General features: G+C 60.9%; 1 protein-coding gene across 1 annotated transcript; it reads right to left on the reverse strand.

Moving 5' to 3' along the window:
* Positions 1 to 420: 420 nt before the first annotated feature.
* On the reverse strand, positions 421 to 18,072 carry Padi6 (peptidyl arginine deiminase 6). Its single transcript, XM_058570754.1, has 16 exons — positions 17,966 to 18,072; positions 17,241 to 17,418; positions 15,917 to 15,989; positions 13,753 to 13,820; positions 13,094 to 13,199; positions 12,219 to 12,350; positions 7,736 to 7,908; positions 7,430 to 7,533; positions 6,402 to 6,513; positions 5,147 to 5,254; positions 4,801 to 4,955; positions 4,157 to 4,310; positions 3,528 to 3,651; positions 2,865 to 2,935; positions 1,753 to 1,914; positions 421 to 842 (listed from the first exon to the last, which is right to left on the reverse strand). The coding sequence occupies exons 1-16, from the start codon at positions 18,070 to 18,072 to the stop codon at positions 609 to 611; spliced, it is 2,061 nt and encodes a 686-aa protein (XP_058426737.1). The 3' UTR covers positions 421 to 608.
* Positions 18,073 to 18,704: the final 632 nt, after the last annotated feature.

The following is an 18,704-nucleotide window of genomic DNA, read 5'->3' on the forward strand; positions in this document are numbered from 1 at the left end:
CACGGGAGGGGCAGGGTGGGAGCCACTGTGGTTTGTCCTCAGCAAGTCCCTTGCTTTGACAGTGGTCACTGCAGGTTTAGTGGGAGCCATTCCAGCCCTGCCCAGGTGTACTGTGTACAGGCCACACCTACAGACCAAGGAGACTAGAGAGCCCAACTGCCCAGCGGGCAGTGCCACCACCCAGGGGACCCGTTCCTTCCTCCAGCCACTATCCAGGGGACCCTTTCTTTCCTCCAGCCTGGAATCTAGACCCAACGTGGTGGGGGGCAGGGGCTGGAAGGGGGAAATCAGCCCAACCTCTTCCCAAAGATTAGAGAGCAGCAGGGCTTGGCCTTAGCCACATCCTGCCCCCCAGGAGTGGTCCTGGGGGGGGGCTCCCCGCCCCCCACCTGCCCTTCCCCACAGCATCAGGGCCGCCGGTGCACTCGACAGCTAGGGCTTTATTGGCGCGGTCAACACTTGGCTGAGGTGGTTTTCCACCTTCCTCTCCAAGGGGTTTGGGGCTGGTGGCATTTGCCACCCTAGTGGGTCTGAGGGACAAGGGGAAGGGGCAGGGAAGGGGCATCGCTGGACCCTCCAGCCAGCCCCACGCTGGGCCAGGCCTGGGGCTAAGGCACCATCTTCCACCACTTGAAGTCAAAAGGCACCCGGCGGACATTGGCACACGGGCAGAAGTCCCCGACCTCAGTGAGGTAACAGTCGAAGTCGTCGATGAAGGTGCACGCGAGGCCCAGGGGCTCCAGCAGCTGGCGCACCTTCTCCTGCAGGCAGCAGATGCCCTTGATTTGGGGCCCAAAGGGCTTGGGGATCCCCAGGTTCATGTCCATCACGATCATGCACAGCTGTTGGAAAGAGGGGTCAGCAGGATGAGCGCCTCGGAGAAGGGCCCCGCCCCCAGGCAGGGATGGGGCAGCCCTCAGCGGCTGCGCTAGAGCAGGCTGGCAGGACTATGCCCTGCTCCCAGGCCTGTGCCCACGGAGCCTTCGCCTGTCAACCTCAGGGACATCTCCCCCTTTCCACTTGGGCTTCCAGGGGCCCCGCTGTGTTTCTCAGTAGCAAGACCCGAGTTCTGCCTGGCCAGCATCAGCCAGGCCAGCTCCCCGCTCTCCTGCATTCCGACTCCGACCTTTTAATCTGGGCTGTGCTCGGTTCCTGCTGCCCCTGCTAGAACTCTCCCCACGCCCAGCCTGCCTGTCCACATCTGTCCACCTCTCCCACCTCAGCCCGCTCCTAGGGTTACATCAGACCCCGTTTCAGACGCTACCAAGTGTGGGGACTGCATCCCCGTGGCACAGGCTGGATAGAGCAGGAGCCTCCTGTGACCGTCCCCACCCCTGACGCCTCACCGCAGTTGTACTCCAGGAACAGAATGTTCCGATACTTCCAGGTGGCTGCTGCTCTGGACCCTGGGGACCCAGGACAGGAAGACCCTGCCCTAGCGCATCTTGCCCAAGGGCTGTCAAGGGACCTTCTAGGGTTTGTCACTTCAGGTTGGGGAGGAAGCAGCTGAGGCCCAGGCAGCTCGTAGCCCAGAGCGTGACTGCTCACACGTGCCACAGCCTTTAGGCCCAGGTCACCGTCCTGGGACCGGGTTTCTGCCCCATCTCGCCTCGTGGACACCACTGTTTGCTGTGCCCCGACCCCCGCAGCCCCTGCAGCCCAGCACCGGGTCTGGTAAGGCACCACAGCACGGGCCAGACAGGCCCTCCGTGACAGGATGCCCAGGTGCCCCCGTGCCCCCGTGGCCCTCACCATGTTGGGGAAATAAGCCCTGGCGAGGAGTTTCGGGGTCTGCTGCTCAGAGGGGATGTTTGTCAGCCGCTCCAGGCAGAAGAGCTGGGGGACGTCGATGATGTCCTTCTCCCCCAGGCCCAGCTCCCTCTTCAGGATGGCTCTGTTCAGGTCGATGCACCTCTGGGGGGAGGGCCGAGACGTGAGCACCCCAGGACCCGGATGCCCACCTCCTCCTGTGCCAGAGCAGGAGCACGGCCTAAGGCACTGCCGTCTTCTTCTGATCAAGGAGGGGCAGGGCTCAGAAAAGGCCTGGGCTCAAGAGGCCAGGCTTGCACGGATAGTCAGAGCTGGGACAGCTACTTGTGCTCCACCATGTCACACGGCACCCTTGTCACTCAGCCCTGCCCGGGGGGGGGGGGGGGGACTTGGGCAATGCAGAGGGCAAGCGGGGGACCCCAGGAGCTCTGCTCTTCCTGCTTCAGGAAGGGCCCTGAGCAGCCGCCCCCACCTGGGCACTTCCCTGCTTGAACCAGCTGAAGCCTGGGCATGGCCCAGGTCACCGTCCTGGGACGGTGACATAGGGCTCAGCTTCCCTCCTAGAAATGGGATAACCTCCTCGGGGACTGGGTATCTGGTAGCCAGTAGTTCATACTCCTGACAGCCGAGGCCACGCAGAGGAGTGGGCGCGGCCTCCGCCTGCTCCCTGGGAAACAGCAGCGGCTTGGGAGCAGAGCATGACCTTGGGAGGTCCCTGGGGTCAGACCTGGGTGCAGCTCGTCTCTGGCTAGTGCCCTTACTGAGCCCCGTCCTCATGGAGGATGGATGGGTTCTGCTTTCTACGCCCACCCCCAGGAAATTAGGCTCCGCCCACAATGCTTGGGCCACCCAAGGTGCTCAGTGGGAGCCCTCTGGATTGTCAGGGCCTACCCAGCCCAGAGCCCTGACACTGCTGCAGAGTAAGCAGACTGTCACCTGTCCCCACCCGCCATCTTCCCATCCCATCCACCTCCATCCCATCCCTGGGGTCTGAATCTGGGCCATAGCAGGACCTGGAGAGGAGAGGGGCTGGCCACTGGCCCCAGCAGGAGTTGGTCAGGGCCAGTCCCTCTTCGGGAGGGCCCCGCACCTACCTCCACATAGTCATTCTGCCTCCTCAGGCTCTTGTCTGCCAGGAGCTGATTGATGGTCCTGGCCTTCCTTCCTGTGGGAGAGGAGTCAGGAAGGCCGGGAGGTGGGCACAGCCAAGGGGGACATTCTCAGAACAGACTTTGGTGAGTGGCCTGGGTCCTCCCCAGGGACCACCTGAGGGCTGGCCAGAGTCCATGGGCAGGAAGACCCAGGCAGGACTTCATTGCAACAGAAGCCATCCCTGGCTCGAGGGAGGGAGCCCAGCACACGTAAGTGGCTAGCTTCCAGGGGACACCTGTGTGCTCCGAGGCCAGTACAGCCGGCTGCCCTCCACCTGTGACCTTGACCAGGTCTAACCTCAGTCCTCAGTTGTCTAAACTGATGCCCACCCAACCCAGGCATCAGCTCTGAGGTGACAAGGCTTTTGTCATGTGATATGTGGTCATGTGCTATAAATGCCACCTCCTATGTGACTGCGGCCAGGGAAGCCAGTGTTTCTGGTCTTCCCGTGTGGGCCCCATGCCAGCAGCATGCCCATGGTGCGAGGTGTCCTAACGGCAATCCCACCAGCTTGGGCTTCCCTGGGTCCTTTCTATCCGAGATGACCAGGTAAAGGCTGATCACCTCAAAAGGGCACCTGGTGAGGCTCAGCATGGCTCTCTTACCATTGGCGAGAAGCTGGTCTGCTCTGATGTCCTCAAACAGGGTCGCTTCCCCGTAACCCTCCTCCTGTTTCTCCTGGAACAGCTTGTAGCAGGAGCTGGGGCTGGCTATGAGCAACCGGAAGCCCTGGGACCAAGAACGGGGTCAGAAGCTAGCGCCAGCCTCCAGAAGGTGTGGGACCTGGGCTCAGGTGCACATTCTGAGCCCCCCAACACTTTGGGTACTAGAGATCTAACCCAGGGGTGCTCAACCACTGAGCCACAATCCCAGTCCGTTTAATTTTTTTTTTTTTTTGGTACTGGGGAAACTCGGGGGCACTCGACCACTAGCCACATCCCCAGCCCCGTTTTGTATTTTATTTAGAGAGAGGCACTAAGCAAATTGGACCCTCGCTTTTGCTGAGGCTGGCTTTGAACTCATGATCCTCCCCCGTCTCAGCCTCCCAGCCACCGGAATCATCGGTGTGCGCCACCACGTCTGGCTCCCTTTTTTATTTTGAGACGGGGTTTCACCAAGTTGATTAGGGCCTTGCTAGGTTGCCGAGACTGGCCTCAGACTTGCGATCCTCCTGCCTCAGCCTCTTGAGGGGCTGGGGTTATAGGTGTGTGCCACCGTGCCTGGACCAACACACCTTTTTGTCACTCTTGGTATCTATGGGGACGAAGCCCATGAACTCATCCACGTGGCCAGTCATGAGCCAGTCGGAGAAGAGCTCTACCGGTGCCTGGACCTGCTGGGCACAGAGGAAGTCTTGAAGAGTCTTACTCATGGCCCGGCCCTGTGCGCTAGAAGAAAAATGAGAGAACAGTCCTTAAGTGGCATGGCCCAGGGTGGCCGACCCCTGCTCGCCGACAATTGGGCTGCTTTGACCATCTGGTGGTGGTGGCCTGTCCGTAGGGGACGGGCTGGTTAAGAACCCTCTGGTTTGACCACCTCAGGACTGAGCCAGCCGATTCTACATGGGGACCTCCCAATTTTAGACTAGTGGCCACTAAGAAGCCCAACCACGTTCTGTGGAAGAACTTCCTGCGGAGCCGATGGGCTGAGCGAACTTAATTTGCTCCAATTTAAACCCTGGAATTGTAGAACGAACAGTTGTTTTTCTAGTCTCCTCCATGAACCAGCTACCCCGACACCCCGACACCCTCACTGCAGGTTAGGAGACAGGCCAGAGCAGTCAGCCTGCCCAGGGTGTGAATAGTGGGGGGGCCCAGTGAACCCCAGGGCCTCCCCTGGTTTTGAGGCATCTGGCCACCTTCCGGCCTCTTGGCTCACCTGGGGTAAAAGCTGCTGCCAATGAGGACCCTGCCTAAGGGGTACTCCTTCCCGTGGGCTTTGACTGGTGGGGACACCATCAGGTTCCCAATGGAATCCAGGCTGGCCACCCTGTGGTCCTCAGTGCGTCGGATCATATAGCCAATACCAGGGCTCTAGGAGGGGACCGCGCAGGGGACATCAGGAGGGACTGGCGACGAGCCCTCGCCTTAACCTAGACCAACAGGTAGACTCCCACGTACCCTCCCCCAGAGGCCACCTGCACCCCCCCTTGGCGCCCCATTACGCCAGGACAGGTGCCAGGCCTGAGAGGTGGGACTGTAATCAGCTGAACCAAGCCCCTCACCAGCGAGTATTTCATGGGGAAGTCTTCGAGATTGATGGCCCGGGGGGTGTCAAGGATGAAGGAGACCGTCCTGTGGGGACCCTGGGTGTAGCAGAAGGCCATCTCATCCTGGAAGAGACAAAGAGGTCCAGGAATCATTTCATCCTATCTGTCTCTCTCCTGCCCGTGTCCAGCTGGACGGCCACAGCCCCCTGGGTATGGGCCACCTCCGGAGGCGCACAGGAGAACCCCCTTCCTCCCGCTAACTTCTGCTGGACACCAGCTCAGTGCCCTTCTGGAGGCTTTCCCTGCCACGTTCTGCTCTTCCAGTTCAGAGCGCAGCCGTCGGATTCCTCGTCTCTGCCCCCAGCGTCTCCTCCCAGCCCTCGGCAGTGCCTTCCAGCCCCCTCCTCCCGAGACCCGTCCTACACCTCAGCCAGCGTGCTTCCCCCCACCCCGAAGTTCTGGGGACTGAACCCAGCCGTGCTCTGCACTGAGCCACACCCCCAGCCCTTACTCATATTGAGATGGGGGCCTCGCCTTGGACTTGACCCTGCTACCTCAGCCTCCCAAGTCACTGGGAGCACGGGTACGTGCTCCTGCGCCTGGCTTGACTGGGGTCTGAGACACAATCAGCCTTTCACCTCATTCAGACCTTCCAACGCCCCCGTCTGACTCTGCATTTGGTTCTGTTCTCTACCCAAGTCCCTGGTGCAGAGCGGAGCCGGAGGTCAGCAAGAGCTCCTCCAGGTGGTGACCACCCAGCCCCACAAGTACACCCCCGGTCAGGCTGCACCTCAGCCCCTCCTCTGCCCGCAGGGCCAGCTCCTCGACTCTGAGCTTCATTTCAGGGTCTCCCGACTACCTAAGCTGGCCGATTTGAGCTAGGAACTGGCTCGTTCCCAGCTTTAGTGTTCAAGCCTTGCTGGCGCAGGGTGGTGGCGGGGTCGGTCCCGTCACGTCCCATCTCTGGACTTGGGGTGGTTCACCCAGCACGTGGCGGTTCCTGGAGTGTGTGGAGTGGAATGATGTCCAGAACCAAAGCCAAGCCGGCCCTGGCCCTGCTGCTGTGCCAGGTCGGGTCCACCTGGACCCAGGCCCTGAGCGGAGGGCACCAGAACCCTCAGGCACCTGGGGGTCGGGTGGCCTGTGCTCCGCAGTGAGAGGAGGCGGGATGCCAGCTCCACCCCTTAGCAGCTCTGGCTTGGGCACAGTGGGCACAGCCCTCCCCCCCAGTGCTGCTGAGGCGCTACCCGCTTCCCCAGGCGGGGCGTACCTGGAGCCATCTGCCTAGGCGGTTGGGGTCCTCGTAGACAGGGGCCACCTGGCTGTCACTCTTGTCACTCAGCTCCGTCACAGCGTTCACAAAGCCCTGGAGCTGCAGCTCTCTGCCACAGGAGAGAAGCTGGTTCTGGAAGTCCTTTGAGGCTCTGACCCAGGGAGGGGGAGAGGGCCTCCTGCCCATGAAGCCAACAGGACCAGCAACACAGGCTGCTAAGCTCAGGGCCACCCCTGCCCAGGACACGCCAGTGGCAGCTGCTGCCCCATGTCTGCCCCGAGGTCCTACTCCACACGTGCCCTCCCGTCCCTGCCTGGGGCTTCCCAGCTCAGTCCACACAAAGTATCGGCCCACGCCGCTTTCCCCACGGGGGCTGCACGTTTCCCCAAGAAGCTGGGTGGTGGCCTTGATGGCCAGTGAGGTCGTCCTGTGTGTGGGAATTCAACCCTGGGATCTCGGCGCCATCGAGCCCAGCACAAGGCTCATGGGTCCACGGCAGACACCCTTCCTTGGAGGACAGTGACGGCCGAGGTTGGCATCAAGACCGTCTTAGATACAACGGTTAGAGCATCTGCAAAGTCACGAATTCCAGTGACAAGAGGCAAGCAGGCCACCTCCCTTCATGGCGTCCAGTGAGAGAAAGCCGGTTTTCAGCAGCTGTGTTGGGGTCTGGTGCACCCCAAGGCTCTGCCGGCTGTCCCTGTCCTTCCCCTTACCTGTTCTCTCCTGGCTCCTGGGACCACTTCACTGTCCCTAGAACATGTTTGTCCCTACCTGTCCTTTCCTTGACAGCATTCAACAGCACCTGAAATCACGTTGCCTGGCCCGTCCCCCAAATCAGGGGGGCGGACTCCCTTGTACACTGCTGTGCCCTAACCTTGGGGACAGATACCCATGGTGACCATCTGTAGGACGAGCGCTCACGTACAAGGGGTCACTCCAGCAGAGCCATCTTGCCATCTTTACCCTGCATACACAGGGGCTCTGGTTATAAGGGTGCCAGCCAGGCAGCCCTGGGCCCTTACCTGCACAGGTAGACCTCCAGGGGCATCTGGGTGCTGGGGGTGAAGATGCAGGGAGCCACCCGGAACACGACGGTGTCTTTGTATATCGGGATCTCAGGAATCAACTGCAACACAAGATGGGGGTCCAGGTGCCCGCCAGGTTCCAGGTCTCGGCCTTCCCCTCCCAGTCTGACCCCTAGCTTGTCACAGGGCCCCCGCCTCCCACTTTCCCCAGGGGCCCCAGCTCTACTGCCACGCCACGGCGCCTCCTGGGTCTTCTGTCTCCACGTGGCCCAGCCCAGGGGCTCCTGTCTACCGGTAGCATACCAGGTCTTGGGACTCTTCCACCAGGGAGACAGAGAAGGAAATGAGGCCCGAGAAGCTGGCAGACGGGAACTCTGTGGCTTCTACGTAGAAGGTCTCCTTCTGGAAATTCTCCAGGGGGCCCAGGGCATGGCAGTGCCAGCCAAGCCCCAGCACCAGCTGATAGGCACAGGAGTCTTCTGAGAGAGACAAGGGGTGGCCATCATTGGAGTAGCCTGGCGCTGTCACATCTGAGAGCCTAGGGTACCTGCTCACTCCAGGAGGGTGGGGGGGGCAGCAGGCTTGTCCATCCCCTCTTTAGGGCTTCAGGTCAGGGACAGCCCGTGTTCTTAGGACGGTTATGCACCCATGCCCTTGGAAGACCTCGGATGTGGCAGGAACTGGGAACTCGGGTGAAGATACCTGCCCTCAAGATATTCAGTTCAGGGGCAAAGACTCAGCAGGTGCACCCACACTTGGACCCAGGGATCCAACTTCAGCTAGAACATCACCCAAAGTCCCCGGGGCCTGCTGTCACGTGCACCGATAACGCAGTAGTAAGGATCTTATCGGCAGGAGACTGGGTGCAAGTGTAGGTGGCAGCCGCACAGAGGGTCAGACGGCAACGTGGGAGGGTCAGCGAGCAGCACACCTCTGGGTGGGGTGGACTGCATCTCCAGGTTCTGGCGGCCACCCACGCAAAGCCCGCTTCCTTCTAGTTTAAGGTCGTTAAGAGTGAAACCACAGCGGAGACCCAAAGGCAGGGGACAACACGCTGGGGTTGCTTCGAGTCAGCTGGATGCCAACGTCTTCGTCCTCTAGCAGATGACCCCGAGCCAAGGCCCCTTTGCTCCCCCACCTGACTCCTCTCGGGCTCACTGTAACCCACTGTCATGTGGCAGATGTGGTCCCGTTGATGACCGTTCCCGGGTCAAGCCCCTGGGTGTATATCTCTAGGGGATCCCACCTGGACTTACCTTGGCCATGGTGCCCTCCTGGGGTCTCCTGCACCCCCATACCAGCTGCCCTGGTCTCTGGCTCCTTCAGAGCGTGTGTTAGTGGCCGCTGCTAGGCCTGGCATCCCAGGTCAGGTGCTGCCCTGGTTCCCTGGCCTCCTGTCTGGTAGCGGCCACCGTGCCTTTCAACAGGCCCTGTAGGTCCGCGGCAGGACCCTCCCAGCAGCCAGGTGCCATCTGGAGGCCCGGCCTCAAGCCTCCTGCTGCTGGCCTCGAGGACGCTGGGCAGCCCTCCTGGGCAGATTCCTGCTTCTAGTCTGTCCGGCTTGACCAGCACTGGGCAAGCTGGACAGGGGAGCCATCCCCCAGGAGCCCCACAACCCCCCGACACAGCCTCAGCCCTCATGGCTGCCACAGAGCCTGCTGCAGAGTCCCCAATGCCACCACTCAGCCAACTACTGCTGCAGAGCCGAAGCCTTCTCCTGCCAAGGACCCGGTTTCCCTGTGGCTGTGCCTCCGGGGGTGCAATTTGCTACAAGATAGGGAAATGAGGGGGCCACCCCTTGCCACACAGCCCCTACGGGAGGCGTCAGTCCTGTGCCTGGCTCACCCGGGGCCTTCTGTCACCTCCAGCCGTTTAAGCAGAGTTAACATTCCAAGCAGGCTGGGGGGGGGGCAACTCAACGTTAGAGGGTTTGCTTAACATGCAGGGGGCCTGGGGTCCAGCCCCAGCACCACAAAACACTGCCCACATGCCAAGAGTGTGACCAGTTGCTGGCCGACAGGCTCCTTGGTGGCCTCACCGTCCTTTGGGGCAGGTGTTCATCATCCCTTTTCAGCAGGCCCAGCAGAGCCACACTCCTTGTGGGCCAGACACCTGTCATCTCATCTAGAAGCCCTTCCTGGCCTCAGCTCTTGCAGCATGGTGCTTAGCTCTCCGTCTCCCTGTCACCCTAGATCCCAGCTGGCTTCATTCCGGCCCTTCCCCCATCCCTGGCTGTCCCTCTGCCCAACCGGCTTTCGGAGCTGGATCTCAGGGCACAGGTGGTCTCAGCTCCCCAGCACCCATGCAGCACTGGTGATTGGACCGTGGGTGCTCTTCCCACTGAGCCACACCACCAGCCTTCCCCCACCTGAGATAGGGGGTCACTAAGTTGCTGAGGCTAGACTCGGACTTGCAATCCTCCTGCCTCAGCCTGAATTGCTGGGATCACAGGTGTGCGCTATGGGGCCTGTTCTGTTGACCGGCCACGGACTGCCAGGCCTGGAGCTGGGTGGGTAGCCTCTTCCCTTGGGCACGTCTAGCCATTTCTCGTTCAAGGTTTCAGTACCTTGAAGCACAGCTAGCAGGCGATGCCACCCACCCACTACAGTTTACCACCTCCTCGTCCTCCCCAGATGGCTCCAGAACCAGCGGCCACTACTATTTCTGCCCTTGGTACTGGACACCATAGACCTGGCCATCCAGACATCTTGGTCTCTTTTTGACCTAATTTCAATGGTCTTGACCTCTACCACCTGAGGTGCCCATGTCAGTGGGCATAGCCCAAGCTACATGCCACCTGCAAGACGATGTGACACCTGGTCTTTTCAGTCAGTCCACTCTCCCCGCCCAGCGCCACACCTTCTCCTGCTGATGCCCACCTTCCACCCTGGCTCCCCCAGAGCCCAGGCCCCCCCCCCTCTCCTCTCACTGCCAACTCCCACGCTTTTAGGGGACTTTTCTGGAAAGGGAAGTAGTGGCCCCGGCTGAGCTCACTCTAGTATCTGAGCAGCTGGAGAAGTCACTACACCGAAAAGTCTCATTTTAGGAGGGGACCAAGCCTCAGAGCAGCCTCGACGCTACCAGGCCACACCCACCCACTCCTGCCGTTACCTCTCCTGCTCCCAAGGCCCGAGCGTCACGGCTCCCGGAGTCCTCTGCTCCCAGGGGACTCCGACCCACCCACTGTGCCGACCTCAGGGTTTCAGACGACCCTCTCTGAACGAGCCCCTCCCCATTTACTCCACGACATCGCTCTCCAAGGAAAGCCCCTCCAGGGGCCATAGTCACCGCCTGCCTGCTCCCACCTGGCTTCCACCCCACCATTTTTATGTTTTGCAGTGTTGGGGACGGAACCCAGGGCCTCCCACGTGCCAGGCACGGGCTCTGCCCGAGAGCTACATCCTCAGTCCTCAGGGTCCCTCGAGGCCACTAATGCTCTACGATTGGCTCTGGCCTCTTAGTCCAGTTGATCATCACCTTCCTCAAAGTCTGGAAGCTGGAGCCTCAGCCCTTTTTATCTTGAGATGGGGTCTCACTGAGTTACCAAGGCTAACCTGCTGCAGAGCCAAGGCCCCTTTGCTCCCCCAAAGCAAAGTCGAGGACAGACTAAACCGACCCAGTGAGGACAGTCAGAACTTGTACTTCTCCCACTAAGCCTCGGAGTCACGGGGTTACAGGCACCTCCACAGCCGCTCCCTGTCTAGATTCTCCAATTAGCATTTTGAGCAAGAAGAAATAGGCGGCTCCGACCCATGTGATAAGCAGGCTACACGAGTCAGGGTCCCCCGAGTGGCCTCTACTTGGCATGGCCTAGTCATCTCCCAGCTGTGCATAGTTGGTGGCCTCACAGGGCCTGTGTTAGCCCCCGTGGCTGGAACCAGACCCACACCTTCAGGTTTCTAAGGCTCACTGTAGCCAAGGCGCAGAGGGGCCCCCCCAGCCCGGGCTGCTTTTCTAGCGGGTCCCAGGTCACCGAGTCCAGCTGTGCACTCCGGCCTGCGGAGGCACTGGAGCCCAGGCCCCAGGGAAGAGGTGAGGCTGCTCTCCAACACCAGCCAGAGCTGGTCCCCTCCGAGGATGACCAGGTCACATACCACAGGGACCCACCTGCCTGCTGAAGCTAACCGTGGCTTTAAAGGAAGGTGCATGTGGCCTGTACCTCCAGAGCCACAGCTCCATCTCCATTGGAGAACAGACCAACCAACCCAGTAAGCAGAGTCAGACCCAGTCGAGGGTCCTCTTGCTGGAGCTGGACATGTCCAGCAGCTAAGCCAGCAGCCCCCAGCCCCTTCTCCACAGGATGGGGCATGCTACCCGCCTCCCAGGGAGGGGACAGCGGATGGCATGTTGGTTGGGATGTGGGTGCCTTTTAACTACCACTCTGGCTTCTTGGCCTCTGAATTCTGCAACTGTGATACATTGGGGTCTGGGTTAAGGATTCTGGCAGGAGTCACGGGGGGAAATGTTCTCCAGCCCGTGTAAGGCGATGGCCCTCCCACCAGCTGAGCCGCATTTCTTCTCTCCTGGCTATGAGGATCCTGCACAATAGGTGACGTCACCCCATTTTACAGGTGGGACAAGTAGCTCGGGGCTGCCTAACTCATCCAGGTGAGTCAACTTGTTCTGTTGTGAACATGGCACCCGGAGAATCCCAGGGACACCAGCTAGACCAAGCAGCCACTCTAGGTCTCCGTCCGGCAGGGCTCTCCAGGGACCGGGCTGGAGGCGTGTGCACGGCTCACCCCAGCACGCACAGAGAGTGGCAGAGTAAGATCCCATGCAAGACACTCACTCTGGGGCCTGTAGACCCTCGTCTTCTCCGCCTCTTCCTTGGAGGTGTGGAGGACCAGCTTGTAGTTCTTCAAGATGCAGCTGGGGCCTTGGACGGTCAGACTCATCTGTGACAGCTTCCTTATTTCTGGACAAGAGACAAGACAAAGGTTCAGGCCAGCACTACAGGGATGGAGAAGCAGGGATGGGGGCTTGTGTGGAGAAGCCCTGGGGACCCGCTGCCTCCTGCCGGGCAGCAGGCCACCCGAGCCGGTACCCTGACTATGCTGCTTGCTTCCTGCCTGGCCATCAGCAGGTAACCAACCCCTGGCACACTATTAAGAATTGCGTTTACCCCACGTGGTCCCCAAACCTGGGGAATGGGGCCCGGCATGGTCAGTCGGGCAAGGACTCGTGTCCAGCTTCCGTGTGAACCACGGTGTCCGTTTCCACCTCTGATCTGGAAGCCTGGTCCCAACAAGGCAGGATGAGACCCAAGTCTGCCTTTGCCTCCGATGGGCGGTGCTCCGGGCCCAGGCTCTAGGAGGCCTGTGAGCAAGAAGCTTCCGCACCCCTTTTACGCCTTAAATCTTCCTGGCCACCTTGTGAGGCCAGCTGGACATCCCCACGCCACAGATGGCTAAACAAGATCAGGGAAGTGGCATCGACACCTGTGTCCTCCCCAGGGGATCCCAAGGCCTCCTCCTGCTCAACCCAGATTCTAGGTTCTCTGCGTTTGGTGCTGGGATGGAGCAGGCCAGACGACGCTCCCCCAGAGCCGCGCCCCAGCCATGGCAAAGACCACCCAGAGTGGGGACATCAGCACAGAATCTCCATTTGTTAAGGGACAGCAGGGCCAGAGGAGGATGATGGTGGCGGTGGCAGTCATACCATCTGAGAACACCTTGGACTTGTCCGTGATCTGGCTCACGTCGGCGGGGCCGCAGTTCACGAGCAGGATGGCTCCCCATCCGTTGGGGCCCCAGACCCATTTTTTCTGGGAACACAGAAATGCCAGCTCAGGAGGCCGCCTCATAAGACCCTCTGCTTCTCAGAGGCCCCCGGCCATCAGTGGGCAGAGCCCGGCCTTCCTCCAGGGTCCTGGGGACCTCTGGGGCAGTGCGAGGAAGAGCACCTGCCGGAGCAGAGAGGCAACAGGACAAGTGGACCCAGAGGGAGGGACAAGTGGACCCAGAGGGAGGCGCTAGCTAGTGACAGGTATTGGTCACAAGTCCCCTCTTTTCAGTTTCAGGGGAAGGAGGCACAGAGGCAAATTGATGGTGGCAGCTAGCCTTGGTCTAGTTGACCACGCAACCTGGCTGGGCAGCAAGCCTCAGGGTGGAGGACTTTTTTGGGGGGCAGGTACCAGGGACTGAACTTGGGGGCACTAACCTCGGAGCCCCAGCCCCAGCCCTTGGTTTTGAATAGACTAGAAACTATCAGTTCTGACTTTAGTGGGGCCATCTGACTCTTTGTGGATGTTCAAGGTCACATAAAGTGGCCCTGGAGGCCAGACCTGGCTCAGGGGCCCTTGTCCCAACCAGCCTCACCTTAGCCTGCTTGTCACTCGGCACTTCAAGTTGTCCGTCACGATAGATGTCCGCCTCCAGGTTCACCTCTGCAAGGCAAGGGAGGGGTCTCGGCTCAGGGCTGGTTCTGGGGCTGTCCAGCCCCCCCCACAGCATGCAGGAGCAGAAGGGTCCTCCGTGGAGGGCTGCTTCTCAGGAGCCCAAGCCCTCACGCGTCTCCCTGGCTCCTGGAAACTCTCAAAGCCAGCCCACCAGTCAAGGTACCTTGTCGTCCCTCTTGGCTCCTACCCAGGGGATTCCCACTTGGAAGGCACATGGAACCTCCCTCCCCTTCTGGAAAGATCTCTGCACTCTAACAGGGCTCAGTGCACAATCCTAAGCCCCTTGAGAACTTCAGATCTGCCTCTCACCCCTTCCCACACTGCTGGCCACCCTGTGGCTTTAACAGCTCCGTCCCTATATTTTGTACTCCGAAATGCTGTTTCTCAGCTGGAGCGTCAGGGCCACAGGCAGGGGGCTTGCTGCGGCTCCGTCCTCTGCCCACACGTGCTCGAGGACTAAATGCCTGCGCCAAACTCGACTGTCCTGGGGACACAGCATGCAGGACAGAGGCCTGTCTTCTTGGAACTTGGTGTACAGCTGGCGCAGAGCACAGACACCTCCTAAATCCAATGGTGACACGTGCCACGGGAACAGCAGGGGGCAGGGACAAGAGAAGCTCAGTTTGAGGTGTCAGGGGACACTTCTAACTTTATGAGACCAGAAGGAGGCGAGAAAAGGATCCTGTTATCTGGGGTAAAGCCATTAGAGGGAATAGGAAGTAAGTTCAAGGTGGCAAGTGCAAGGGTCAAGGACGCCAACGTGCCTACCACAGGTTGGGCAGGGGAAGAGTGAGAAGCCATAGGGTCAGAGGTGGCTTCGGGCCACCCACGGAGGTTTGGGGGCCCTAAACAGCCTTTGATCTGAGTAGCACGGAACCATCTTGAAGCCTGGAACTGAGAGGACATCGTCCGACATCCCCTTAAAGATGTGCCGCTCTGTCTAGATCAAGACTAGACCCAAAGAAGGGCAAGAGTGAAAGCAGGAAGCCCCCTGGAGACCCGGGCAGGGGGCCGGGTCAGAGAGGAGGGTGGCCTGGGCCAGCGTGAGAACTCGGGAAGGGGAGAGTTGCTGGCTTCCAGCCACACTTAGGGGACACCACCGAGACTCAGATTGACTCAGGCGAGGAAGGGTAAGGGTTACCAAGGTTACCGGCCTGAACAGCCGGAAGGGGCAGCTACCACCCACTGCGGGGTGCACTAGGAACAGATTTGGGGAATAGAGGAAGGAAGAAAAATCCATTTAGTTCGGGCTCCATTAAGTTAGACACCCAAGAAGCTGCTGGGTAGATCACCTCCAAGCGGAGTTTGGGAGAAGCCAGGCTCGAGCCAGTGTTGACAGTGGTCTACGCGTTGGAGCCCAGGGCTCTCCAGTGGGCAGCTGGAGGGGTGAGGGGCTGAGCCAGGGGGCCCAAAAAGGAACCGGTAGGGGGAAGACCAGGGGTGGGGTCGCCGAGAGGGGTCAGGAGGAGGATAAGCTGCTGTATTGACTGCGGCCACCAGGTCAGGGCAGAGGAAGGTGGACCTGACCAGATGGAGCGAAGTTGTTAGTCTCACTTGGGCAGCGGTAGAGGCCTGGTTTTGAACAGATTCAAGAAAAAGGGGGGAGAAATTAAGGACCCGTTGACGGTTCCCAAGGAGCCCAATGCTGGCGGGGTGGAGTGGCAAGTTACCAGAACCCAATCTGAGAGCGTAGAGGGAGAGTTTGCCCCTGGGCTGATGGGGACGAACACCCCGGAGGGAGAGGCACCCTCCACTTCAGTGAGGATTGCTGATGGAATGTTCTGGAATGGAGGAAGGGACCCAGTGAGACAAGATAGATCAACTCTGGGCCAGACACGTCAATGGTAGCAGGGGAAGAAAGCAGGAGCCAGACGCGAGTAGGTGGGCAGATGACAGTAGCACGTAGCAATTCTGGTTGCTTCTATTCTCGGAAGACTTGGTCATCAGTGAGGGAAGACGGGGGAGAGCTGAATCCCTTCCCGACCGACCCGAGGGCATCTCAGTGCGGGAGGCCCCTCTCGGCTCTGCCCACACCTGCTTTCTGGGGGTGGGCTGGGCCCGGGGCTCCCGTGGGAGGAACTCACCGATGCCAGTGAGGTACAACAGAGCCGTGGCCATGGGGACCTCTTCGTTGGGATGATAGTAAGAGACCAGCACCTGGGGAGACAGCACCCAGGAGCCATGGGAGCACTGAGGACAGGAGCCGAGCCCTCCACCACGGACCAGACCCAGTCGAGGATTCGACCTTGGCCCCAGGGCTTGGATTCTCAGCCTCCAGCACCTGGCTGTGAGCTGGCCCAGGGCCAGAGCCCCTCCAGCCGTTTCTGCACCCAGGCTCACGTCCACCATCCAGGTGGGCCCCAAACCCACGGACAGCGGGATGAGACCTACTGTAGCACTGGGCAGAGGGAACAGCAGAGGTCCAGGCTGCCCGGCACAGAGCCCAACACTAGGCCCCGCCCCCCAGGGTCCCTCCCATTATGCCATGAGGTGGGCAGCAGCCAGCGTTGACTGCAGTGGCTCAGCTGACCACTCGAGAGGCCGCAGAGACCCCGGGCCACAGTGGGAATCAGAACTCCATGTGTCCCGTGTCTCGTAGCCTCTGCTTCCAGAGGGACATTTACACTTTAGACACCAGCCCTCTAACCCCAGAAGTGAGGCCATCCCCTGAACCAGGGACCCAACCATCAGAGCCACGTGACCCACTCCTGTTCCCCAACGGCAGGGCCAGTCCCAAGGCCAAGCATTTCTCTGCTGCCCACTCCTGATGGGGCTAGAGGCCGAGCTCTGGGCAGAGAGTGGCTTTCAGGTGGGGTGGGCCCAGCTGGGACGCATGAGGCCTCCGGTGCTAGCCAGGAGGTGCTCGGACATTCTCCTAGGGCATGGCCTGCCGGGCGGGGGGCATAGGTGGGCATCTGCAGCAGGGTCTGGGCTGCGTGACCCCAGGCCTGGGCCACTTCAAGGGCCTCTTCCTAGCTCCGCACTGGGATCAGCTGGGCCCTGGGTCTCGAGGCCGTCTCCACCCAACTGAACTGGGGGGTGTGGCCTGGTGTGGGGTGCTCCCTGCAGAGGGGCTGAGACCCCTGCCACGGGGCACCACGCCCTCCCGGTGCCCATGCGTGTTTTATGAGGCAGGGGTGGACCTCCCCAGCAGGGAGATGGCTTGTGGGGGACAATACATGAACTTGAGCTCAAATCTGGATCTACCCCACCCTAGTCGTGCTATTGACATCAGGTGCGCCCCCTCCGCCAGCTTCAGTTTCCTCACCTGCCGCAGCAGCCCCCTCCGGTTAAGATCAGGTGTGCGCGGCGCGGGCGCCACCAACTTCAGGCATCAGGGTGCTCAGCTCCCAGGGGGACAGCCCAGGGGTTGTGTAGGCCCACCCCTGGACGCTGCCCCAGGCTCACCTTGTCCTCGTCCACGGACACGCTGGGCGATACCATCCTCACCAGCACGTGCGAGGTATCCAACAGCGACCGGCAGATCACAGCGTCCTCCTTCCCCGAAATCACTGTGCCCGCCACGTCCACCAAGACCCTCGGAGAGGCGCGGACGGTGAAGCTCTCGCAGTTCTTGGGGGCACACCTGGTGGGCCCAACAGGGCGACAGACGTTAGGACGAGAGAGACCCCGTCTCAGCCAAAAGGCAGCAGGCGCGGTGGGGCGGCCCCCGGGCCCTCCGTCCTGGAGGTATTGGGCCAGGCCCTGCGTCAGGGCAGCGTCAGGGTCTTCTGACCCGCCCTGTTATCCTCCCTTCTCTGACGAGCAGCGCCCAGACCCCACCGGCCCACTGACGCCCACTGACGCCCTGGAGCTATCAAACTAGGCTTTATTTATAAGTCCCAAGGGGGAAGGACGTTTGTTTGAACCCAAGGGATCCCCAGAGGGGAAGGGACAGGGCGTGGGAAGACCACGGGCTGGGCTGCAAGGAGCCACCTCCCCACCGAGGCTCCCTCGCCTACGGCTCATGGCCACCTTAAGGGACAGCCAGCCACTAGCAGCCAGAGGCTGACAGGGAGGGCCTCTAGAGACCCCGAGTCCTTGACCTCGAGGTGAGGCAGGACTAGACAGGGAATCCACCCCTGACCCCTGGCCAGGCCACCTCAGCTCCTGCGGAGGCCTGGCCGCCTCACCTACTGATGTCCAGGCTGATCTCCGTGCCCAGCACACAAATGGCATGGGCAGGGATGTCCAGGGACAGGTGGACAGTGCTCTGGAAGGCAATGGCACGGCACTCCATGCTGACCACCCTCAGGCCCACACGGCGACCACCCCTCAGCCCAGTGGTCGCAGGTGCTCGCCCGGCCCTCCCCTGTTGTGGGCTCTGGCCTCTCCAGCCCGCCTCCTTGTTAAGGGGTGGGGAGGCCTCCGAGGCAGGCCAGGTGTCACCGGTTTCTCTCCTGAGGCTTCCCGGAGGCTGAGGGCTGCCAAGGGGCAGGTGGTGAAGGCCCTTCATCACTCCTACATGAGCAACCCGTGCCTGTGGGCGCTGCGGGCCCCGGGAGGAGGCGGCTGGGTGCTTAGCAATCTGGCCTTCAGCTGGAAAAAAGGGGGCTGGGGGGGCTGGAGCCTGCAGGACCCAGAGGGCAGTTAGGATGGCCGCATGCTCTGGGTACTGGCTCTAGTGGGCGTCTTTCCTGGAAATTGATGAGGGGAGCTTGGTGACTTCCTGTATTGGTGTAGCTCAAGGTCATGGTGGGGGCAGACCCGACCTATCATCTAAGCTGTTTCAACTCCTGCCTGGCAGGGGTTGGGTGTGGTCGATCCCTGATTAAGGTGAGCTATGCCACCGGCCACTAGGGTGGGGCACGTGTTGTGGACCAAGCGAGTGTCAGGGCAGGGTGGGGTGGGGTGGTGGTGGCCAGCCGCTGT

The sequence above is a fragment of the Marmota monax genome, unplaced genomic scaffold (genome assembly GCF_021218885.2).
Source record: "Marmota monax isolate L192 unplaced genomic scaffold, Marmota_monax_Labrador192_F-V1.1 WCK01_AAM20220418_F8-fsc00008, whole genome shotgun sequence".
NCBI lineage: Eukaryota > Metazoa > Chordata > Mammalia > Rodentia > Sciuridae > Marmota > Marmota monax.